This window comes from Thunnus maccoyii, chromosome 2 (assembly GCF_910596095.1).
Source record: "Thunnus maccoyii chromosome 2, fThuMac1.1, whole genome shotgun sequence".
Classification (NCBI taxonomy): Eukaryota; Metazoa; Chordata; class Actinopteri; order Scombriformes; family Scombridae; genus Thunnus; species Thunnus maccoyii.
This window is the reverse complement of record NC_056534.1, coordinates 28441979-28467842: the sequence shown is the minus strand read 5'-3', so window position 1 is coordinate 28467842 and position 25864 is coordinate 28441979. Positions and strand designations below refer to the sequence as shown.

The window sequence follows — 25864 nt, the reverse complement described above, 5'->3', positions numbered from 1 at the left end:
TCCCTTCTCTGGTCGTGAAATAGAACAGACCACCTGGGCTGGAGGTGGGGGTGGGGGTAGTTACGCAATCCTGGTGAATAATGTTTGCTCTGTTTGGTGGCACTGTTCGTGCCAGGTCAGCTGGAACAGATCTCTGCAGACTTTGTGCAGTAAGTGTAATGTAAAGACCACACACCTGCCCCTCCTGTGAGATCTATATGGACATTTGCTTTGTAGAGCGATTGCATGCACGCACACGCCCTTCTGGTCTTCAGGTGGGGTCCCTCCACTGGTTCAGACAGTGCTCTGCTTGTCCGACTTAACCTCTGCATGACTGAGATGGAAGGTCTCTTCATCGTCACAGCCTCAAAAAGTCTTGATTCTGACCAGTATATAATCAGCTGTACATAACTCAGTCTTGTCCTCCTCCTTGCCATGCATTCAGAACTAGAGAAGGAGTCTGAATCAATGTGTCAAACTAGACCACTATCGAAATGTCAAGTATTGTATTTCCCCTTGTTTTTACTCTAAACATGAAGGTATAACCAGGAATCGGTTAGCTTAGCATTAAGTCTGGAAGCAGGGGATAAACTGCTAGTCTGGCACTGTCCAACAAAATCAAAACATGTTATATCTTTGTTTAAAGATCCCGTCCAGACATCTTTTAAGACATATAAAATACTCCGCTTGAAATAATTTGTGTGTGATGTTTTATCCACAAAAAAAGTTTGGTTAACTAGTTGACAATGAAATGAAATGACATCCACTCCTCCCTCATTGAAAAATCCAGAATCTGAATATGCAAATATCTCTATTTTCAAAAGTGTAACTTCTATAGATAAAATGTCTCTTACTTCACCAAAAAGTCCATTCTCAGTGCACTGGAGAATTGAAGTTTCCACATCACACGCTGCAAACTGGTTGTAATGTCACAAATCATGCTTGCAGATATACGTCTTAAACTCAGGTTTTCTGGCAGCACAGAGAAACTTTTCCACTTCAGCAGATGAATGTGAAAACTTTTAGTCTTCAAGTGCCGAACTTATTCATCAACACATTCATCGTTCTGCACAGTGAAGTCCAAACATCCAAATGAAGTAACATTAAGCAAAACAAATCTTTGAGTGGAGGGGGACTTTAATCGGTACAAAACCTGAAGCATAAAATGACAATTTATGGTTTAACCAAGCGTTTTGTGCAGGTAGCTTAAGCTGTTTCCTTCTGTTTCCAGTCTTTATGGTAAAGCTAAACTACCCGGCTGCTGGCTGTAGCTTCATATTTGGTGTAGCATTGCGTATTTCCCAAAAGGTCTAAATATTCCTTTAAATATGACTGCGTATAAGCCTGACATCCCTTCTATGGTGGAACATTTAATGAACTACGTTGAATAACCTGTGACCTACAAAGTCCAATCTGATATATGCAAACACATTTTCTGTTCAGCCCAAATGACTGTTGTCATCATCATTAAATCAAATGACACATCGCTGCAGTCAGCGCTCAAGGCTGACCTACTGTCGCTCTGTGCTTTTCATTATTACAAAAATGTTGATAACTTGTCAAATATTCATGTAACCAGCTCTCCTGATTTTCATCAACAGTGTTTGCTCTATGCCTCAATCTCACACTCTTCATCATTTTTAAATCCCCACACCTCCTTCCCCTTCAAAAAAAAAAACAAACATAAAAAACACCTTAATTTTCCTTTGGACCCATCTGTTTCAAACATCATCCATGTCCTCTTCCCTCTGACTTAATCCACGGAGATGGAGGTGTGTGTGTGTGTGTGTGTGTGTGTGTGTGTGTGTGTGTGTGTGTGTGTGCGCGGGTACGATAAAACATTGTTAATCTGGTTTCAGAGTGACTGGGGCATATAATCCCATTTACTCCCTCAATCCTCCCGCCTCCCCTCTTCATTATGACTCCTATCCTAATAACAGTACAGTACATTCACAGTTATTCATAGAGCATAATCTTCGCTCATAAAAGGATTGATCAGAAGAAAGTAGGTTAATAAAAGAGGTTAGGAGGTCAATGGATGTCGCTGTTGGTGACACAAGAGCTGCAAAAAATCAAGCATGTGTGAAGTCATTTGTGCAGTCACTGTGTATGAACTAGTTGGACTAACACTGCACAAAATTAAAACTCAAATGAATCGAACTGGATCACCGTGTTTTCCAAATGCAAGGAAAAGATGAGAGAAATCAATTTTATATGTGCAGAAACTTGCTTTCAGGTCAAGCAAATAAAAAATGTCTCTTAATCTGCATGAAGGTGACATTAATAAAATGAAAGGTTTCACCTCTGAACGGACATGTCCTGATGAGGTGTACTTAAAAGCCCCCACAAAGCCAGACAACTCATCACCATTTACAGCTTTAGGGGAGGCTTTGCATGACATGTAACGCATCTGCCTCTGCTAGAGCTCCCCAACCGTCACGAATATAGTCAGACAGTATGTTAGTCTAGCAATAACTAAAGTGCATAGCAGCCTGTGCATGTGGAACAGTGAGGGACAGAATGAGAGGAGGTAAGAAAAACTTCACTATGTCTAGTCTAGATCTGACTTGACAAAATTCACACTCTCCATTATCCCAGACTGTGCTTCCTGAGCCGCAGGGGAGGCACAGTAATAAAAAGAGTGAATTTTGTACTAAACAGACTGCAACTTCAGTGCTCACTAACTCAGACTGCTGAAGCCTCACATTGATTTTGGTTCAACTTTGTGATGTTTTTTTAACCGAATGAGGACTATGGATTTTGTCTGCATCTCATACATTGCTACAATAGAACATTAGGAGGGGATCTCTTCACAGCCATTATGGAGCGAGGGAATGATTATAGCAACCAATAACGCTTTTACATTTCATATGGGCATAAGAATATTGTATGAAGACAGACTTGAAAAAATGTGAACCTATCTTTACTTTCCTTATATACAGAGTCCAAAACACTAGATCACTTGTTGCAACGTATTGAGCGTCTGTTATAGTAGTGTAAACTGTAGTTTACAATAATGTTCCAACAGCACAATATTACTGTAGCTTACTGTATTTTAGATGATTGAACTTAGTGACTGAAATATCTTAAGTTTGGTGCCTTGAGTAAAACAAACTTTGTGGTAGGTATAGAACAGAAAAAAATAAACCGATACAGTGATGTTCAATCACTATCAACTTTTTGCCTTGTATGGGTGTAATGTAGGATTTACTGCAGTGTAAAATCAGACTCTGGACATCATTATCTATCTTTACAGAAATACAGCACTTTTAATAACTAAAATTAAAGTTTTAAAAATTCATTCTTACTCCTTATAATTTTTAATACTGACGTCTGTACAAATTGCATATTTTTTTCCTTTCCAATTTGTATAATTCTGAAGAAATGAATATTGCCTACTTTGCTTTGATGAGGATAAATTACTATTTGACAGCATTATTTGACTAATGACTATTTTATTTATTTAACTTAAGTGATAAACATACGTTATGCTCTGATAAATGTACTGTGTGACATACAACTTACAAATTAGGCAATACATCACATAATTAATACGCTGTGACACATCACATCACGCTGTTGAGAAAACTGAGCCAAAGCAATTGTAAAATAGTGTCCTGTCATTGGTGTAAAATGTTATTTGAGTAAGTCTCCTTTATTCCTCTGCAGTGCCCTGAGCTACTGTGGTTGTTTTTTGAGCTGCTCTTCCTCATGTTCGTGTTAAAAAATGTTTATATATGCCAGTTCCTGCTTGCAGTTACCGGAGCAGTAAGGTGTGGAGGAGGCAGAGTGTGTGACAGAGACAGAGATTGAGTGTGTCGGCACCCTGCCCCACTACTGCAGTGGGTGTACTTAATGTGTTTGTAGAGCCATATTTTATGTGTTTGCACGGCATGCCCTAAGTGACACAAATAGGCTGCTGATGTGTGTGGGGGTTGTGGCGGAAAAATTTCATCATTTGATGATCATCAGTCCTTCTCCCGTCTCAACTCATCCCTCTTAGCTACCCTGTTTTTTTTTTTCTTTTCTGTTTGTGAACCATTAACATCTATGTGTCTGTCCTCCCATCTGTGTTCATCCATCTACTGTATCTATTCTGCCGTCCATCCCTACGTCTTTTCTCTCCCTGAGGCTAGATGTGTACCGTAAATTTCAGTAAGCACATTCATCCAATGACTTACCGCACAGCATGAATTGGAGCCCTCCAGTATGGGAGTCTAGTATATGGTGTTTACACCGTGGAGACAGAATGCCTCATCTTCAAAGATCTGGATGTATAGCACTGCCCTGCTCTCATCAAGTGTCAGCAGGATACGACTTTGTTGTTGCGTATAACTTATATTAATCTCCTCGGAAGGAAGCAGATAGATCAGTCAGGGCTAGCTGAGAATTTTGTTTATTACACTGTATGTGAAGTGAAGTGCACTTTCAGCATAAGTCATGTCTTTGTAAAAATCTTTATAAATAATTCTACAAAAGCTCAGATGTTAATTCAGGATAGTGCATAGTGGTATATGTTAGTCACATTTAAAATTCTCTTTTTGTCCTTGCATAATAAAACTTAGTCATCCAACTGGCACAGCAGAGCCGAGGCTTTGGATATCCAATAGTCGCTGGGTCGCTTGGATGGAAGCATTACTGTCACAACAAAATTGGTTGAGTGACCTGGAGGGAGACAGAAAATGAAGCGTGAGGAAAAATCTAAATCAAACTGACTATCCATTACATTGTTTAGAGGTCCCTTCAAAGACTACTCACAACAATCTGTCTATCAAGGTATAATTTCATACTAAAGTACCCTTGAACCAAACAATGTTCAGAGTAAAATGTGTCAGATAAATGCCTAAAGCTGTATGTGAGTGAGGGACCCTGTATGGACCCAGTATGTACCAGTGGTGGATAGAGTCCCGGCTCTGGCTGAGGTCTTATACAGAGGAGCGTGGTAAAGTTCTGGCTCAGGCACATAGTTCTGCTGTGGCTCAAAGTGCACCACTGGCAGCATGGCGTTCATCACTCGAGGTAACGCATCCTCAATCACCATGTTGTCATCGTCCCACCGACTGGCATCCATGAACATGCCATGCACGAGCACACCGTCCTCTGGCTCTGGTAACTGTTGTATCCACAAATGAACAATGGTGAGTTAAAGAAACATAATCAAGGAATTACAGTTTGAGATTCTTTTTTATTGGCACACCTTAAGCACACAGTAATCATCCTTGCTTTTGAACCCATCATTATCTCTTGATTCAGAAAAGAACACGCACTGAATCACTGGGTAAAGATAATGCATGCACTTAATGACAGGCAGGTGGTTGAACCCATCCGAGTCCTGCAAATACATACACAAGACTGTGCTAAATCTCTGCAGACGTACGTAAACAATCTGCATTGTTAATTAGCTGTATTTTTTACAGAAAGGGCAAGGAAGCTCAGAGGGAGAAAAACTAATTTGAGTGAAATGGTGCGTTGAGAGACATGGATAACAGGAATTGTAAAGTCTGCAGAAAGAATTTGAGATGAGCGAACTTTAAGAGTTGGCCAAACTTAAAACCTCGATAAACATCTGTTGCCTCTGATCTCAGCCAATTATGTTCATACCTCCTCGTCCATGTCCAATTTATCGTTGTTGGTCAGAGTGCGTAGAGCCTCACACACTGCTACCTGGTCCCTGTACACAGGCACCATGTTGAAGCGGAAGTTGAGCTCATCAATGGGCAAATTGTAATGCCTGGCATGATTCTGCAGTACCCCTACATGCCAGCGGGCAGAGGAGAACATCAACAACACAGTTCATCATGTTGTATTACAAGATCTAAAGCATTTAAATGCTGGCAATGCATTGTTGATCTCAAGATCCCCTTAGGAACTGAGGAGATTCTTAAGCAGTTAACAACTATTCACATTATTTTTATGTAGTCTATACCAGTGAGAGAGCCTTAAATAGTGGTTATCATTTGATGTATTTCTTGTACACATTATATATGTTACAAATGTTGTTTTCAAACTAAGGGGTCAATGTTTGTTCTCAGTTCAATGTGATGTAATGTCACTGCGACACTGTTGTATAAGAAATCCTTTTCCTAGACTTTTTGAACTCTTGAACTTGTTTCTATCTGAGGGTTGTTTGCTGACCTCTGGGGTTAGCTAGAGATGTATTTGCCTTAAGCCTATTGTCTTAGAAACTGTGCGGATCACAAGGTACCTAAATGAGCTAAATTTGAAGGATGTCCTTGTTTGAAGTCACTGACCATTAGGTCTCTGTGTGACCATACTTGTTTGTAAGTTTTTAACTTTGCTTGCTCTCTGGTTTGTGTTCGCTATCTTTAGAGAAAGAGCTGGCTGAACAACATGCTTTCTCTCCAAAAATATGAGATAACTGTATTTTTTTTGTGTGTTTTTGTACTTGGACATTTGTATAATTGTTACTGATTGTGTGAAGGATTGTACAGTGTCTACAACTGCTTCAACAAGTAACAATGTTTAATGCTCTCTTGTGTCTTTGTGTGTTCTTGAGTATGTCATGCAGAAATTTCCATGACAGTTCCCAACCTTTAGGACTTGTGACCCCTTCAAGTTTACCTGGGACCCCACCTCACATATTGCACTGTCTACCAGTTAAACGAAAGAGGACTTATAACTTTTAGAGACTTGAGGAGATAACATATAGTAATTCACAATAAATAAAGCTAAAATTAGTGGAAAGCTTGAGAAAACAACAAACGTTTTTTCTGTTTTCCTTTCCTGCCCAATCATTCTCCCTTAGATTAATCCAGCGACCCCTTGTGGGGGTCAAGAGACCCAGGTTGTGAATCACTGCTCCATACAATAATTATACTATATAAATAATAGTGATCACTATAATTCTGAAGTATATTCTAACAGCTTTTTAACTTGCTTTACTGCTATGGTTCATTAAAAACATTGAAGACACAACTTTATAGTGCTGCAGTGTTTTACCAGTAAGAAAGCCTTGAGGGAAGAAGAATCCTGAGATCCAAAAAGATTTGGGCTGGCCACGTGTGATCCAAGTCTGGCGAGAGAGGACAACAGAGAAGGAGGGATGCAATTAAATGTGTATCATTAAATAACTCAACTTTTTTTAAATGTGTTGTGTTCAGTGTTTAACAAGCCACAGTGCATTACAGGCATCCGCTTACTTATGGGACCTGAAAGTGACTCAGTGACTCAACTTGTACTGGCACAGTGAGGTGGATTCTCTCTACTAAGGTACTGAACATGTGCAGTCTGACTCAGCGGCTAGCCATCACTTTATGAACTAATGCGATTCTCCCGTTTGTGTCCTTTGTGTTTGTGTTTTTGTGTGTGTGCGTGTGTGAGAGATAGAGAGACAGAGAGAGAAAGAGAGAGAGAATTTTAGCGATTTTGCAACACACATGTTCAGACCAGTCTTATGGAAGAACAGCTTAAGTCAAGGGAGATGAACCAAACGTTGAAAGAGCGTGCATGGGAAGACAGAGAGAGAGAGAGAGGGAGACAGAGTCTGTGCCTCAAGGAAGAGCCCAGAATGTTCATGTGTCATTAGTGTTTTCCAACTTAATGAGAAAACACACACACACACACACACACACACACACACACACACACACACACACACACACACACACACACACACACACACACACACACACACACACAATCACACACACAAACAGGCAAGCATGCACATACACAAACACAATCAAACCAGAATGCACAGTCATACTTTTCTTTCATTTCAGTGTGTGTGAGGATGTATCACATTGTCTTGGGTTTATTTAATCCTCTCTGATTAACATGTAATAATTTTAGCGTGCTTTATTGACCTAAATTAGTTAGCAAATGAGTTAGCAAATCTATATTTAACACAAATCAAATGTGCACACTTGTGTTTGTATCTGTTTTCTCTTCCAAACCTGGATAAAGGAGGTTCTGAGGACCAGGTCTCTGACCCAAGAAGCCAGGGTTTTGAGAGAAGGGTAGGCAGAGTTTGCCCAGTGAGTGGGAACCTGGTTTTTCAGAAAGCTTGTGTAGATGCGATCCATCTCCTCTGACATCACCACCAGACCTGCTATGGCCTTTTGCAGAGTGGTGAGAGACATCTGGGAAACACCAAGAGAATCACATGTTTCAGTGAGGTGGCAGAAAGAACCATAAAAATCTCTAAAAGCCATCAATTATCCATTTAAAACTTCAAAAAAGAGCTCTTATTGTTACACTTATTGTTTACATTTTTGATGTATTATTAGTGAAAGAAATAGAAATGCCCACATCTTTGCACAACTTAAGATCATTTTATAGTTTCCAACATTCCAACTTTGTTTCTTCTTGCAGACTTTACTAAAATCAATAAAAATATATTTAAAAATTTTGACCAAAGCTGTTTCCTAGCAACACAAGTCCAGTGGAATGGTGTGTGTGTGTGTGTGTGTCCATGGGTGCAATGTGTGTCACCCTGAGCACTCTAAGCAGGTTGTTGAATCGGTCTACTTCCTGGCCCAACACGGTTGTCAGGGAGTTAAGGCGACCGTTTTCGTCTCGCACAAAAAGAGTTTCAACCGCCTCATCCATGTCCAGACGCTCTGCACACACACAGCGTAGACAAGGAGACAAGCAGGGAGACATGCACAGACACAGCGTTAGATATTGAGTGGAAGTTTTTATGATGAATCATGTTCTCAACAATGACAATAATGGTCTGCATGTGTGTGTGAGTGTGTTTACATACCGGGTAGCTTGGCTAGTATTGATTCAGCAAGCTCGCAGACTATGTCATCATTACTTTTTGCTCCATGATGGGCTGAAGAGCGAGGATTAACATCCAGTATGGTGTTGATTAGAGTCACAGTTTCTTGGCGCTGTGGAGGCAAACACATATATATACACACACAAGTAAGCACACACATACTTAAGCTTCCATTTATTGATATTTTACAGTTGCACTCTAATGCTTTAAGAATAGAAATGTTGTCCATAAACTTTACAGTAGCAGCTCCGGATTAAATCATGAATAGGTCCATTAAAAATTACTTATACTGGTTGCAAAATGATATATTCAACACATCACCCTTCTGCTAAATCCAGTACATTATTGTATAGCTGGTAAATGTTTGGCAAATTTAAAACAGAGCAACAAAAACAAGAAGAATGATAACTTTCATGCAAATTTCCTTTCAAATTGAAACATTACCATAGAAGGAACAGAGGAGATAATTGTGTTAAAGCTTGTTTTGACAGACAGATGCAGAGTATTCATGTGTTTGTTTTTGTTTTTATTTTTCCTGCAAGATAACACATTTTTATTTCAGTATTGTTCCTCACCTGGAAGGCCAAGTTGGCGTTGTCGTGCATGCCAAACACCTCAGGATCATCAATGATTGGAAGACTCTCAATGTACTTCTTATACTGCTCTAGTTTGTCTGTCTCTGGGGCGTAGTAGATGCCTTATACACAGGGGAGAAACCATTAAGCCAAAGAAAATATATGTGTGCATTCACTGAGACACATGGACCTTTGCAGACACACACACCAATAAATGTCTACTGTGCTGAATTTTATTATGTTAAGTGTTCCTGTTATGTTGTCCATGTCCTAGAGAGAGGAAGCTGGAAATTGAACAGTACCTGAGCAGGAGTAGGTGTAGTCAGGCTCCAGGGTTTGAGGTGAGAAGAAGCCTTTGAGGATAGTCCTGAGGCAGCGCTGGTCCCAGGCATCTGTCACTCTGCCTCCATATGTGATCTCACCTGGAGACAGAACACATAATGATATTAGTGTTGCTTAGTAACTGCTTTAGTGCCAATTTTGGTCAGTAACTGGAGTCCCACACCAAAATATTTCATATTAAATCATCATAGCAAAACACTGTTTGTAACATTTCAAATGAAACATTAAATGTAAAAGGCCCCATTAAATGGAAAATACATCTTTCCAGTTTTAACCCTGTGTTCCTGTGTTAATTGTTCATTTATCTCTTGTTATATGCCAAATATATGTCAAAAAAATCAGTATCAGAGTATTTTTACATCAAAATCCCTGTCTTTTCTCTTCCTGTAAAACGGTTTCAAATGCTTGATGACTCATCCTGCACTCAGGGGGCGTTTACTTCACGGTTTGTGGTTCGTAGTAGCTAATAGAGCAATATGGAGAGAGATAGGAAAAGATGTGTGTTTGGATATCAGCGGGCAAAAACTTCTTCATTCCCGAAACAATGTGCCTGAGGTCTAATTCATTCATCTCTCCCTCGTCCTCCTCCTGATCTACAACAGGTTTCGGTGTGTGTGCGGAGCCAACAGTCCTCTGTAGCTCCGTTTCTCTATGCAGCTCCGTATCGCGCTTAACTCTAAGCCCCACCGTCTTTTTTAGCGGTCCAATCAAATGCAAAGGATTTGATTTAAATCCCTCTTGTAATTGTACACTGCTCAAATATTCTGTTTCACTGGGAAAAAATGTCACAGTACAGAAGTTGAAGATGCTCTAACTTCCGGTTCATGGGGCCTTTAATGACATTTGAATGTGGATGAATGGATATCAAGTAAACCATGTCACAGGAATTGATCATAATACATCTTATAGTACACTACATCATATTGTAGTGTATTTTCCTCAAGGCTGCCAAGTGTATTGTTTCCTTTGTTTGATATGTCCTCCTCCTTCTCCTCCCTCTTTCTCAGCAGGGCCTGTTCACACTGCACTTTGTCATTCATCCTGATGACCTTTTATGTTTACCAGTATCTAACCCAAGGCTAAGGAAACATCATCTGTACAGTCACCACAGGAATTCAGGAAGCAGTTTTAAAGAAGCAAACATGCATGAGTGAAAAGCCTGGATGATTTATTGTTAATAAAATGCTAATGAGAACTAAAAACTTGCATGTTCAAACATAATTTGAACTGATAAAGGTAATTATGAATCTGTTTTTAAGATTTAAGTCATTCCAGACATTTGAATGGGTTGATAGAGTTATTGGATGAGGCTTCATTATGCTTCTAATGTGGAAACCAAGGTATTCAAAAGGACACAACTCCTGTGCCCATCTGAGCTTGTTAAGAACGATCAAAAAGACATAAAGACAAGAGAAATTTGTGACATCTTTTTATGTCACAAAGGGGTGAGAAAGAGAGAGCGGGGGAGCAACGGCACTGGACTCCACAAGTGCAAACATTTAGCTGACAAAGCAGACGAGGATAAAAGAATTCTGTAAATGACATTAAAACAAACAGCTGCCTATCTGTGCATGTTTCATGGTCAAGAGACAGTTTAAAGACACAACTACAATAACAATGTTTTTCCTCTTCACTTACACAGTGATGTGAAAAGATATAAATAATATTATGATTGCAGTCATACATTCTTATGGGCCTCCTTATAGACCAAAAGCTGGTTTTAAATGTCAGCAGTAGCTTTTCCAGCTCTTTGACTTCTCATGAAATAATACACAGCACAGGGGGGCAAACACTTCAGGCAATAAGCATGAAGATGCACCATGAAGAGCAAAGAACTGCAAAGAGAGACATGGATGGTACATATTATCAAAGAGCAAAAAGCAACATTCATTTTTAGAAATTATATTTAACTTTTAACAGTGAAAACCTTAAAATCCATACTTTCTGCAAAGACACAGTTATGTAAGGATGGGAGCGAATAATCAGACAAATCTCTGCTGAAGCCTTTAGTAAGCTGCAGGCGTGGTAAAGCTGGCGGAGCCTTTTTTTTGCACCAGAAGAGAGGAACTGCTCCGTCTAAAAGAGGAAAGGCAATATCATGCTTGGTTTGAGCCCAAATACTTCCCCTCAAAGAGTGTGTAGCCCTGGCACACAAGCACTGTTAGAATTAAACTAATAACACAGTAGTGTGATAACAACAATGAGAGACATCAATTTGATGGTGGAGTGGTGCGCTCCACTGAGACTGAACACAACACATAATCATTTGGAGGTGTAATTGAAAACCAGATTAGGGAAACAAATGAACTTTAGAGATATGATGAGTATTGTAAAAGACAGGGATCCCTTTGCTTCTTTATAATAACTTGGAAGATGTCATAGAAGTCCAGGGAAATCAATATTAAATTGACATAATTAAATCAAATTAAATTTTAATTTGCCATACGTGTACCTAGGATATAATGACAAAAATAAAACTACATTTTAAAAGTTTTCAGTTAATATTTGATGTTTCAAGAAATTTCAGAGGCTGTAATTTGGGTTACTGCAAATTGCTTCAACTATTTAATCTACCCTGATTAATATAAATGGAGTAGATATATGTATATATATATATGTACAGTATCCTGTGATGCATACTGTGATTTGTCAAACCATTTCATAGCTCATTACTTTACTTCTATAATGATTTGATATCTTTATTTGCAGTATTTGACATAGAACAAAAGAGCTTTGGTGTGCATGGGAACATCTGCTCTTTTCATGCTATTTCTATAAACACACAGTCAAGAGCAAGAGAGCGGGGAAAGCTCATTGAGTGAGAGCTGAACAAACACGGGATCACAGCTGCAGAACAGAGTGAAATTGTGTTACAGAACCGTCCTCCTTTGTGAAATCAGCAAACATTTTGCTTCCCTCGTTTTGCATGATGCTCAAAATGTGTGTGCTGTTGACAAAACAATAGCGTGCTGTCTGTGCCACACACTGGCAACACAACAAACATGCCAGCTTTAGTAATAAAAGAGGCTGTCTCCATGCATATCTCCTGTTGTATTTAAAGCTTAACGGGCTGACGTTATACGTTATGCTTTGCGCATTGCGCTGTACTATTGTATTTTTGTAATTTTTTTTGCAAAAGTGGCAATTTTGAAAGCTTTCTTTATCTACTAATTTGAGATAAATGTATTTTCAGACGTAAATTAATATGCGTATTATACACAGAAAATGTGATTGGTGCAGAACACTATAAAAAACCTACCACACACACACACAACCTCAAACGTATCAGCTCATGCGGTACATCTACACATTTAGATACACCTGACATGCTGTGTAGGTTTCCCTACCAGTGATGTAGATAAGAGCATCCCAAGGGATAGTGCCGTCTTTGCAGTAGAGGTTGAGGTTGAGCAGAGCACATTCCCTGTCACTGTCATTGAACTCATAGCGGATGTTCCAGCCCAGAGGACCAAACTTCTTTCGCTCCTAAGACAAATAAAGACAAGACACAAATAAGAATGTGCGTAGAAGGACAGGCACATACCAAACACATACAAAAGTGGAATATATCCAGGCACACAATGCAGTAACGATAAAGTGTGTGTGAGGTTCCGAGACAGTGTGTAACCTGGATGATTGCGTGGAAGAAGCAGATTCCAAAGACAATCTTCCTCCACTGACGTCCCAAAACGTGGTCTTCAAAGAAATTGCTGGAGATCTCTGTGAAGGCTCGTCGCATGTTGGCCCGCAGGCCTTTAGGAGGCTCATTAGTCACCTGGCAACAACAACACACAAGCACATTGGGCTTGATGGCTGCTGTTGAGAGGACACTGTAGCTGTAGCTGCTGTTAATGAGCGAGGGGACAGTTAAGGTTTCAAAACAGCATATTTAATCGATAATATCAAAGATGACATAGCTGAAACAGACAATGTATTCTGGGAAAGTTTCTGTTCCCAGTAATAGAGAGTATCTACCAGCATTTGTGAGGGATGCAAAATGAGTTAAATAAGCAAATAATCGCTGGTAAAAATGAATATTTCCCAGCAGCATCCACCAAAAGGAGAGCAGTCATATATTACTGTATAAAAAAAACTTGTTTAACACTGTTTGTGTGCATGTAAAAGTATAGCAAACACCAATGGTCTCCCTGGCAAGAACATCAAGACAGATTAGACCCTAATACAATTTCTTTCCCTGCAGATCCAACATACCTAAGGCTGTATTCACAGTGTATATTATTCTAACCACCAGGAGCTTTGATATAGACATGCTGTACTGTATCTAAGAGTTTCTCATCAAAACTCATTTATGAACCTGCTGAATTTTTATTAAAGAATGGGGAAAATTCTTAGTAACAGAGTAACAGGGGGGTTGAACTTTTTGCTGCCAATGACATCAGGTGTCTCATCCATAACACCAGCTATACTAGATAGTTGAATGATGGCCATGAAGCCGGCTTTATTTTTTGTAGCTGTTGAAAATCATGTATTATATGGACAATACAAGGTCTAGCAAGGATTTGATTTATCCTGTAAGTCTCCCTCCCAGATGACTGAAATCTTTCACAGTCTTCATAGCTCACTTTTTCAGTGAACAAAGAGCGCAGATATTCAGTTACTAGAATGCGGTGGACTTGCTGTACATTGAAATATTCTTATATGTATATCAAGTAAGATAATGTTCAAAGCTCTACGTCATTAAATCTTCCACAAATGTTTACACACTTAAATGTCAGAATGGGAGCATCAGTCACTTTAAGAACTGTTTGTGAATTGGTCCAGGGACATAGAAGTTCTCTCAACTACCCCTTTTCACAGAATTAAGAGCTGGTGTTACCAAATCATACGCTAACATAATTTGTGAATGATCTTTAGTCCAAAACTTAGTAGTGTTAAAATTAGGACTGACCAAATATGCCCCTTATCATTCTTGTTCGTTCATTTCAAGTTCATCTGATGCTGTGGTTTGTCCAAATCCCAGATGTTGTTTAGTATACACAGATCCCATATTTCACCTCCCTGATAATTGCCTGACATCCACTATTAACAATTTAAGTGAGTTCATCAATTTTTTAGCAGCTGTTTAACTACTGTTTACCTCTTCGTCAATCCTAATGTGCATCACTGAATACATTCAGTGGCAAATGAATAGGCAAGTTATAAGAAGAGTGTATAACTGATTAATTTACAGATCTTTTAATAGATGACATTTGAGAAAAAGTCAGTTTTACTTACATAGCTCATGGAATTAAAACCATGCAAGACTAAATAAAATAAAACATTCCTTTCCTTTTAGGCTCATTTTATTACCGTACAACCTGGCATTACTGACTATTAAAACAGTGTTCTCTTTTACTTTTAAGGAAAAGCTCTGCCTTTTGTTCAGCTTATTACAAAGCATGCAAAATGTCACATAATTTCCCAATAAAAATAATGCAAATCACATCCATTTCGCCTTTTTGCTTGCATGGTACAATCAGACTCCCTCACCCCGGCAGACACATCTATTGTGCCATTATCTAGTACACAGCGCGCTACCATCAGGTTCTGCTTTGTAATTAATGAACTTTCTACATTTTACTATCTCTAGGATACAGAACAATACTGAAGTATTAATAGCCTTTTAGACAGATGCAATACGTACGGTATCATCTGTAAGTTTTCCACAGAAGTCTAAGTTCAGTCTAAGTTATACTCATTATGAACATACAGAAAAGTTGCCTTCCATGAATTCCATAAATTTCCATGAATGCTCTTCATGAAGAATAATAATGAAGGGCCATGTGTGACTGTAGAGTGCTTACTGATGGGAATGCAGATTTGTTCAAAGCTGAACTTTGCACATTGTGAGAGAATGCAGCAATTCCCTTTATTCAGGGAACATTAGTCCTGCAGAGCAATCTTTGACTGTCAATCTTCAAATGAAATGAACTGAATTGAAGTGAGATTATAGTGGCACAGGGCGCGCGTGTGTCTGTGTGTGTATATGATTACCTTGACAGAGTTCTGGAGCACTGTAACAGGAAATACTTTGGTAGGCATGGAGCTGAGAAACAAACGGAAGTTCTCATCGATTGATGTGTCTGCACACGAAAAGAGAGGAACATTATTCACAGCAAGAAACAAAAGAAAAATGAACTTAATGAATGTCTCTTCGAAAAACACGCAGTATACTCAGTATTTTTTCACTAATACAAATGCTGGACAAAAAAAACATGAAAACCACCATAAAAACACCAGTCATTCTGGCATTCGTGTCCCTGTAAACATGGCTATACACATTTATTTGTCCCACTGTCAAACATAGAACTAAACTTGAGCCCAAGGGTTTTTCTTGTACAGTCCCAGTCTAAAAGTACTATAAAGTTTGAAATGCAGACCACGCAGAGTCAACAACAATGACACTGCAAAAACTGTATCACACTCTATATTATATTTGGAAACTTAAGATAAAATCCATGTTACTTTCTTCCCCAGTAAAGGCCATGTTTTTATCACTTGATGCATCATGTACCCAACACAATGTGTTAATATTCTAAAACTTGAATTGAAATACTCTTTCAATTGTACAGTAATTTAATTTTATTTAATTGCAAAACTGGAAAGTGGCCATGTTTTAAAATGGTATCAGTCTGCTCTTGTGTGATCATGTGTGTAGCTACATGTACGTGTTTCTTTTCTCATGTTATAGTACCAGGGTCAGTGAAGGTCTTGATGAGCTCCTCCATGTCTAACATCCAGGAGACAGCCAGATGACAGTTCTGCAAGAAAACCCATTTCCCACTCTTCAGTGCTTCTTTGATCATCTTCTCTGCTATAGGCCCTTGTCCTTGGCCCAATGAGATGGACTCAACCCTGAGACATACAGAGAGATGGAACTGTGTGCTTTGGTAAAGCTGTTGCAAATCAAGCTGGGGGATTTCAAGCAAGTTTTATTGTTTTGGATCTTGGTACAATAATGCTACTGCAAAGAATACATGTTTTACAATTCATCCTCAGCTCCACTTCAGCAAACTGCCCAACTATGTATCTTTTTTACCTGTCGAGACAACCTCTCTCTTTCGCAAAGCGCTGGAAGGCACCCATGGGATCGGATCCTGTGCTAAGAATGAAGACCAGTGGGGTGGAGGGAGACATGTCGTTATAGAGATTGGCCAGGTCAGCTGGAGGGTTTTCCACAAACTGCTTCCCAAGGCAGACAATCACAAACTCTGTGGCTGCAAACACCACCTGGACAGAAAAGAAAGAAAGTAAATCATAGAGTAATAGAACAAAGAGGATAGGTAGAAGCAAGGACAGAGGGTGGCACAGTTTATGCATGAGAAGAGTCTGACAGAGAAAGCATAAATATAAAGAAAGTAAGTAAGAGGGATAGATATAAAAATAAAATTTGACTATTTTCTAAGATCCAATCTTTGGCAGGTCTGGTATCATGGGAGTAGATAGCAAAAGGTGTTGCTCATGGCTGATGGGAGATTTTTCTTTAAAGCACTCACAGGAAGCACATTTAGATGACACGTGAGCATTGGGCAACATGATAAAAAAAAAAAGTGTAATTAGCCAAATCTTTTATATATAAAATCAATGAGAACTCCACTGATCCCACTTATCAAAGTCAGTTTACGAGTCATTAAGAAGTCTACTCATCCTTTGAAAACAGCTATTTAATGTCTTCTGTGTCTCTGGAACAAGCTTTGTCAAACATGAAAAAGTAACCTTTGCATAATGGCACACTGGCGCTTGACCCACACTAGGGACTAAAAGTCTGGATATCTTTGTCTTTGCTGCATCTATTTCAATTAGTCTTTAACTCTCTTTTCTCTTTTCTGAGCCTCCCAACTTTATGGAAGTGTAACACAATATAGCTGGAGTGCTCTGCTGACATGGACAACAATCAATCTCCTCTGAAATCCCTTGTGACCCTGTAGACCTGAAAACAAACAACAATGGCAAAACTTTGATAATTAAAGTATCTTCCTGTAGCTTTAACCAGGTTTACCTTCTCTTCAATGAAGCTCTTGATAAGGACCAGCTTCTGGAAGGCCCCCAACCTCTCATTCCAGTAGCCTCTGATCCCGCTCTCCTGCTTCTCCTCTTTGGATTCCCCAAGAGGAGGCAACTCTGACACATAGCCTTCCCAGTTCTCTGGATTAATAGATGCCTGAAAACGTCCTGAAGGAGATTCAACTGATTTAATGCTACACAAATCCTTATAAGTGATTTTATAAGACCTTTGCAGGGTGGTGCACATATAGATTTGTACACTGTGTGGTAGAAGAATGGTAGATGAATGATTAGAATAACTAAGCCCGACAGTGAGAAAGGACGTTGTTCTATGTACATCGGTCATTCAAGTTTTTATCAGAAACATGACGTGCTGATAATGCCAATGCGTTCTAGATTAGCCAGACCAATAACACAAGGGTTGGGTTACCAAGTTCGATGTGGATGCAGGTTTTGGTGATTTCCTTGGAGATGCCCTTGAAGCAGGGCAGTGTGTCCTCCAGCTCACAACATGTCTGCCAGTAAAAATCACTTAGCCATGGCACATCTGGCCGTTCTGCATAGTCCTGGGAGATAAAGAAATAGAAAGGGAGATGACATACATATATGTTAGTATATTTATATATGTAGTGTGTGTGTATGTATGTGTAAACGTATACATACGTATGCACGAGTATGTATGTGCATGGGCAGGGGTATGCATGTATACATGTGTATGGTTGTGAGTAGGTAGAGTACATGTATGCTGTGTATATATAACCATGGGCCACTGCTATATGAGAAGTGTGGTTCATCTGTAACCCGAGATTAGAGTTTATTCCAGGACATGGATAAATGCAGTGAACTTACTTAAGCATCTTGTTATTTTGTTTTAAATCCTTTTTTTCCTGTACTTGAACGAATACATGCAGAGCTTTGTTTCTGTAACTTTTCCCTCAGCATGAAATTAATAAAAAAAAAAAAGAAAAAAGAAAGGGAGATGATTACAACAGTAAAGAAAGGGGGAAAGGAGATGGGAAAAAAAAGATGGAGGAAAGACCTTGAAAAGACAGACAGTAAAGAAGAATTGAAAGCATGTCGATAAAAATGTGACAGGGGATGATTCAAAACATCAAAGGCAGGTAGTCCTACATGCGACAGATAAGAGACGGTGATGTCGGCAGGCATAGAGATGCAAAGACAAATTTGAAATTCATTCAAAATTAGCAAGAGAAGCGTAGATGATAGATGTGTTGAAGATGCAATGTATGAGACAGGAAGCAGAAACACAGAAGGTGAAGGAGAGGAAAGAAAGGACACCATTAGCATGACGATTACGACGGCTGACAGGCAGCACCTCCACTCTAACTAATGCCATATAAATGGGAGCCAAATAGTGGGTGAACACAGGAATATACCCCTGGGTGGCACTGATCTATATTGTGGTCTCAAAACAATCTTCACTCATCAATAAAACCAGAGCTAAGTCTCAAAAGACCTTTTACTTGTTGCTCTGTACTACATTTCCCCTTCTTTATTACCCAAACCAACGTACCACTGGGGTTTTAGAGGAAAGATCAGAATACTTATTGAGAAAGAAAAAGTAAAAGGAAAAGGGAATAAGCAAGTTAGAAGTAGATACTGTTCTGAGAATTGGATTCTAAGGAGTCCGCATGACCTCATAAGGCCCCTTTGGACTTTAGGGGTGTCCAGAAAGGCATCCATTAGCATGCTACATGCAGGCTGCATGTACGACTGAGAAACAGTCTTATCGCACCTTTTGTTAACCTCTCCAAAGTCTTTTGCCTTTCTCTTACTGTGTGTGTTTTTTCCCATGAGTCTCAGTAGTTCCTCAGCAACAAGCCAGCCAAGAGAGAGAGAGGATGATTGCCACTTTGTGACAAAGGACTTTTTTTTTCTGTATCAAAACAATCTCTACATGAGAGGGGGGGGGGGATGAAGACACTGCCTACAGGAAAACCTTGGGGTATTTTTGTATGGGGAAATAAAATGAGATCTTGTTTATCTGCAGTTAAGAGGTTCCAGCCAACAATTGTAAGAAATTTCTCTATTTTCCTCTAATAAAAGAAAACCTGGGAGCCAAATAAGATGGAGAAAAAAACATTGTTTTTTTTTCATTTACCACTCATAACAGTTAAAAATGGGCCATTATCTCTGTATTCCTCCAGGCAATTAAGCCTCATGCCTTACGATTTGTTCTGGCTTCAATGGTCAAATCTCCTTACTGACAGTCGGCCATTTTCACATATTCAAACTGATATAGTCATTCTTCTTCTCCTTTTCCCCTAAGTGGCTAAACATTATGAAAGCCCATTTCTTTCTAACCACTGATACACCAATATCTCATTGAAAAATAAAAAAAATGCATGAACAATAGTTTTTTAAAACACCAGCAATCTATCCACATCAATTTTTTCACATCCCATTCAATTTCCCCACCCTACCTTTTCCAGGGAAGCAGCTGCTCTTAGGAAGTGCTGCCACTCAGTGTCTGAGATCTCGTCGCGCTGCTTCATGATATCTACACACAACATGAAGCTGTAGATAAGCTTGTGCTGCTCAAAGAGGCCGCGAGACACGTTGATGTAGGAATTGAGCAGGATCTGGTCCAGCAGGATCTGGAGACGCTCTTCCAACACGCTGCTCTTCTCGGACGTCTCGATGGTGGAGTTAAAAAGCTGAGGTTGGAGAGAGAAACAAACAAGAGAGATATTCAACAGGAAGAAAATAATGATGTTACAAGGGTGGAAATTCAGAGGGATATTTGTCTGTGGCTTGTAAAACAAAGCACAGGTGCTTTTTACTCACCTGTTTGAAGTACTTGAGGGAGAACTGGTACATTGAATCGATCTCAGAGAGACTGGCGATGACAAAGTACAAGACAGAACCTCTGGTGGCTACAGGTCGGTAGCGCTCTCTTGCAGAGTTGATCATTAGCTCAGTGGCCTCTGCCTCCTCAAGACGATGCTTTATAGTCTCTGATGTTACCTGAGGAAGGTGGAAATAGAATGGAAAAGACAAAGGAAAGAGAGGAATAGCAGCAAAACAAGAACATCCAAGATGTTTTAGAAGTAAGGAAGGGAAAAAACATGACAATATGACATTTCCAAACAGGAAATGATCTATTTAGATGATGACAGATGATGCCAAAGTCATCATCCAAATAGCGCAGAACAAGAAAAACATCCTTATGAACTTCATGACCTTTACCTTTGACTCCTGGAGAGTCTGAACTAGCTCCTCGTTGTCAAGTATATTCCCCTCAGAGGTAAAGAGAAGCTTGAGGATGCGGTCTTCAATATCTTTCAGCTGGTTGCGGTCAGCGTTGATGCGCACAATAAGCTCATTCCTCTGCTCTTCAAGATGTGGACTCTCTAGACGCACTACATCACTGAGGAGAGGAAGAAGGGTTGGAAGAAGATTGGAGTAAAGAAAAGAATTTGGGAGAAAGAAAGTAAATGTCATGCAAATAGTCATTACTGTATAGTGGTTTGTAAATGTGTACCATAGTATGTGATATCTGTTTTTTAGTGTGTCTACGTGTGTATGCACCTAAGCAGTTGGTCCTCCAAGCCAGACTTGGTCACAGTGAAGTTGATGATTGTAACTTTGATACACACCTGAAACGCAACAGGAAAACACACACACACACACAAGGCATTAAAGAACACACAGATTATCAAAGATGTATTTCCAGTATTCTTATTTGCACATCTACAATTCACTTATTGATTTTAACTCCTGCTGGCTTACATTAACACTGCAGTAAAAGCTTGCATTCAAGGTGTTGCTGCTCTCCTGGACATGTGTTGAATAAAAGTGTATTGCACAGTGGGCGAGCTGGCAGGTGACTACATCTTTTGACAATGCATGAAAACCAACCATATAAAGGTTCTTGTTTGTGTTACTGTTTTTGCTAGTTCACAAAATGTGTGTGCCTTTTCTCAAGCCTTGAAATATCAGGTTGCCATAGTTGAGAGCTGTTTGGAAACCCTTCTCAAAATATCTTTAAGGCAACCAGAAGAGGTGTTTCGGTTTTTGCTCGATCCAAGAGAAATAAACACCACCCGCCTAAACCACAGTTTGACCAACCATCTGGAGATTTTAGTGAGTGTGTGTACTATCCTTACCTCTGGTAGGTAGTGTGGGTTGGCCATCTTTGTGGTCATATAGAATCTGAAGTTTTTGTCATAGTCAATATCTGAGTCTCCAAGTCGGATCAATGTCCGTCCACCGGCCACAAATGTCTGCTTCAGCAGGATGGGCTCCAGAGCTGGATCCAGGGACTCCTTTAACTGTACACACACAATACAATAATGCAAGAATTTACACACAAATGGTAAAAGATAAGACTGTTCAATAAAGGTCTCATAGTTAAATACATGTCGCCCTGTGGAAGTACAGTGGCCAAATGCTTACAATGTAAATTATACACAACACCCACTGTACTTTTCACTTAATTAATAATGAAAGTATATTTTACCATTTATCATCTCGGATGATCGAACACATTTTACCATGACACGGGCAGTGTTTTCCTACCTCCTCTAGCAGTACAGGCATGCCCATGCGGATGGCATTCTCCAGAGTACGGAGGAAGCTTGGATCTGTCAGCTTGATCACCTTTAGCCCATGCTTTGCCTCCTTGGAGCGTATCCACCGGTTGGCCTGAGTGGCAGAAAATTAACCTTCATCTAATGTGATAATAAGATTGCCTGTGTACATATTTTGCATATGATGAGAATGAATGTTAGCACTTAATGTTATGTCCATCAAATTACAAATAGTGGACGTAGCAATGGCAGTGTGGCATGAAAAGAAATAACAACACTGTAGTATGTGGCCACGTTCTGTGCTGTGGGAGACACAATCAGACATGGAAGCCTTCATAAAAAATGTATCAGAATTTCTGTCTAATCCATATTTGCATGTGTCTGTCTATGTACAGCGAAAGAGACCAGCTGTCCTCATAAAAAGAACAATAGAGTTACAGAGAGGGAGGAGGAAAAAAAAGCACAAACATGACAGGAGAGAAAATTAGACTTGTCAGTGGTCAGGCCACAGAACAGTAAGCTACAAGGAGGCTTAAAAAAGAAAGCTGTGACAGTATTTCCATGAATGTTTGTGTGTCTGAGAGAGAGCAGGTTTGTGTATGCACATGTGTTAGTGTGTGTTTGGTTCTATGTGGGCTTTAGATATGGGTGAATGTACTGTATAGATGGGTTATCCTGTTTATTTTGTGTGTACAGTGTATAGCTGTGACTATGAGAATATTTTAATATGTGTTCTTGGAAACCACACACATTTATGCAAGTATGCCTGAGTATCTTTACGTTTATGTAAAACATGACAAAATTTATGCTGACAACATATTGGGATTAAAACAGTGTATTAAAAAGTGTCTGTGCTGTTGAAAAGTACCACAAATATGCATTGTCCCAAAGAAAACAAACAGATGTGCTGAACATGACACATCGTTTCTGTGTAGGGAAGCTGGAAATTATGTATTTGTCCTCAGGCAGGGGCAGACTGACAGTGTCCTAAGACGGCCACTCAGTCTGATGGTCAGTGGCTTTAGCTTCTATAGATCACACCACAGACTTTTATATCGGGTCATCAGACAGTCTAATCTGTCCAAACACTACTATGGTTCTTCACTGTGGCCATCAGAGAAAAACAAGGCACAAAACAGGAAGACGTTTCGATGCAGCTGTTGCTCTCTTAGATACATGCATGTAAAGAAATCCTTTATATGTTGTTGGAATGTTGTTTTTGAGCATACAGTAAATGGGAAGAAAAGTGAGTCCAAACAGAGGGCTTCTTGCAGAGAATAAATGATGAACAGATGTTGCATGTCTCAAAAGACGCTTCATTTTACTGTTATTTCAATGACTTCAAATTAGCAAAAGGAAACTACTAAGAAATTTCTATTTTCAAAGGGTTTCTGTTCTTAACACTGGTACTGCAGCCATGTAACTCAAATAATAAAATAAATAAAAGTAAAAGCATACTCAATTGTGTACTTTTGTACTTTGACTCATTGTGTATTCATTTAAAGGTCCTTCACATTAAACAGTGTGTGAAACTTTGGGATGGATGAATAAATGGGAATTCAAAACCTCGTAATAATCAGCCGACTGGTTAACTGATCAATTACAACAAGCAAACAAATTCACAACTGAAAACCACTGAATGCTGCCTGGGTACATAATTTGCTAATTCACCTGATCCTGTGGGTCAATCATAAGAGGCCAGCGGCGGCCCTCCGTCACCAGGATCCCATTCTCGGTAGAGACAGTGTCACGAGGCAGACCCTCTGTGTTCCACTGGCGGATGACATATGGGTCACCCAGGATGTTGATAAGGCTGAAGCTGGCACTGATGGGAATGTTCAGTTCCTGGCACTGTATTATCCACTGGTCAATAAGCTGAGGAAAAAGGGCAAATACGCATTATGCACAATGTGTACTATTTCTCCTTTTTAATCACTATCTTATCACAGATAATATTGCTTTACTTCTATGTTTTAATAATGTAAAAAACGATTCAGTTTAGTGCCATTACCATATATCTGTTCTGTACTGGGAACTGCATCTTAAAGCAGTAATGCAAGTGCACCACTGAGAAACAAATTAGCCTAATTTAAAAGGGTGGAATGTGCTGTATTGCAGTGAAATGTGAGACTCTACAGTATGCTCATAGAGGAACTACCAGCGGTCCCATACTGAATCCTGCAGTAGCCCTAAAAGCTTTTTGCCACATCACACTGTACCTACCAGCTGCCTGTAGTGAGAAGTGAAAGCTCCATAGTAGGCCACGCAAGCAGCTGCAATGAAGACATTCCCTACAACATTGATGATCTCTTGCTCAAACAGGGCAACACTTTCATCCCAGCGTACTTGCTCGTCACCAAGAGCAGAAGTTAGTTTCCCTGCCCTGGTCAACCGAGCCTGTGTCAGAGCCATGGTGTTAACTGTGAGAAAGGAAAGTGGTCACAAAGAGAGATTCCAATGAGTTATAAAATCTCTTGAAAATTGAAAGAGATTGCAGACATATGAGAGAGGACTGATAGAATTTGCGCCATCTCTACAGATCTCCATACAACAGGAATGAATTCATATAAAATATAAAGAAGAAAGGCAGTTAAAGACCCAGGTAGGCTATAGTTTAAAGTGGTAACATAAAGGCCCTCACCCAAATCCTCTTTCTCATTTATGCTGCTTTCGAACTGATCCTGTAGGATTTTGATCTGGTCCTCCACTTCCTGAAGCTTTTGTTGCTTCTCCCTCAGTGTAGCCATGGTCACATCCAGCTCCTCCTGCAGTGGTTGGGATAGAAGTAGAAAGGGACGTTGGAAAATACTATTAGTGAACCATTTAGACAATATTTTGTCAAGGATGTTTTAATTGTGATAGCCTTGACAAAGCAATAGGCAGCACTGGGACTTTAAAGCATGAGTATATAAAGCACTACCTGTATATGTCAAAAAACTCATATTCATATAGTACTCCATGATACTGACCTGTGCCTTAGCCAGTTTTTCTCTCTTGGGGCCGACTTCTTTGAGGACTCTGGAGTAAAGATCCATGGCTCTGACCCACATACACATTGATCTACAGGCTTTGGATACCTTCTCCACCTGATACCATTTAGAAGGAAAACAGAGAAGTAAGAGATAGAAAAATCTACATGGCTCTGTTTCCATTCCAACTCAAAACTGCCAAAGACTTTAAACACCAATTTCACCACAACCTGTTTAATCTGAGCCAAACTATTTGACCGTTTGTCGTATCAGAGCGTTTGAACATGAGTCCAAACAAACCTTCTCAGGTATGAAATCAGGGTTGTTGATGTATTTTTGCAGCTTCAGCAGGATCTGAGGCTTGATATTATCCTTGTCATAGTCTGTCAGACGCCTAAGGAAATTGGCATCTCCCAGTAATTGTTTGGCGCCGGGCCAGTCTGGTCTGTAAGGAGAAAGGGATGTTGGTCAAGGGTTGTGACAAAAGGGGGGCTGAGAAAATGCTTAATGCTAATTAATACATGTGCGGCTTAAATTGGGACAAAATAAATCTGTTAAAATATCAATGTCTGATTTTGAATTCATTCCAATCTGCTGTAACCAATGGAATTTCAGCCAACCGTAGTTCCCATTTTTCGAGATAAATTGTGACAGGAAGTAACAATATAACAAGAGAAAAAAAAACTTCTTTTAAGG

The 25864-nt window shown here is 39.6% G+C and overlaps 1 protein-coding gene across 2 annotated transcripts in view; it reads right to left on the bottom strand.

Annotated features, from left to right (window-relative positions):
* Window positions 1–4359: 4359 nt before the first annotated feature.
* Window positions 4360–25864, bottom strand: part of dnah6 (dynein, axonemal, heavy chain 6) — a 57608-nt gene continuing 36103 nt past the window's right edge. For both annotated transcript variants that reach the window (XM_042436128.1, XM_042436135.1), the window contains exons 56-82: window positions 25469–25613; window positions 25169–25285; window positions 24841–24964; window positions 24423–24619; window positions 23871–24074; window positions 22189–22314; window positions 21777–21941; window positions 21199–21266; window positions 20857–21037; window positions 20455–20634; window positions 20091–20324; window positions 18077–18212; window positions 17642–17814; window positions 16682–16872; window positions 16337–16497; window positions 15637–15725; window positions 13271–13417; window positions 12990–13128; window positions 9603–9722; window positions 9301–9422; window positions 8708–8837; window positions 8434–8561; window positions 7896–8081; window positions 6940–7012; window positions 5581–5732; window positions 4870–5092; window positions 4360–4644 (exon numbers count right to left, since the gene is read on the bottom strand). In XM_042436128.1, coding sequence (XP_042292062.1) covers window positions 4541–4644; window positions 4870–5092; window positions 5581–5732; window positions 6940–7012; window positions 7896–8081; window positions 8434–8561; window positions 8708–8837; window positions 9301–9422; window positions 9603–9722; window positions 12990–13128; window positions 13271–13417; window positions 15637–15725; window positions 16337–16497; window positions 16682–16872; window positions 17642–17814; window positions 18077–18212; window positions 20091–20324; window positions 20455–20634; window positions 20857–21037; window positions 21199–21266; window positions 21777–21941; window positions 22189–22314; window positions 23871–24074; window positions 24423–24619; window positions 24841–24964; window positions 25169–25285; window positions 25469–25613 — 4015 coding nt within the window. In that variant the 3' untranslated portion in view covers window positions 4360–4540. The remainder of the gene's footprint in view (window positions 4645–4869; window positions 5093–5580; window positions 5733–6939; window positions 7013–7895; window positions 8082–8433; window positions 8562–8707; window positions 8838–9300; window positions 9423–9602; window positions 9723–12989; window positions 13129–13270; window positions 13418–15636; window positions 15726–16336; window positions 16498–16681; window positions 16873–17641; window positions 17815–18076; window positions 18213–20090; window positions 20325–20454; window positions 20635–20856; window positions 21038–21198; window positions 21267–21776; window positions 21942–22188; window positions 22315–23870; window positions 24075–24422; window positions 24620–24840; window positions 24965–25168; window positions 25286–25468; window positions 25614–25864) is intronic.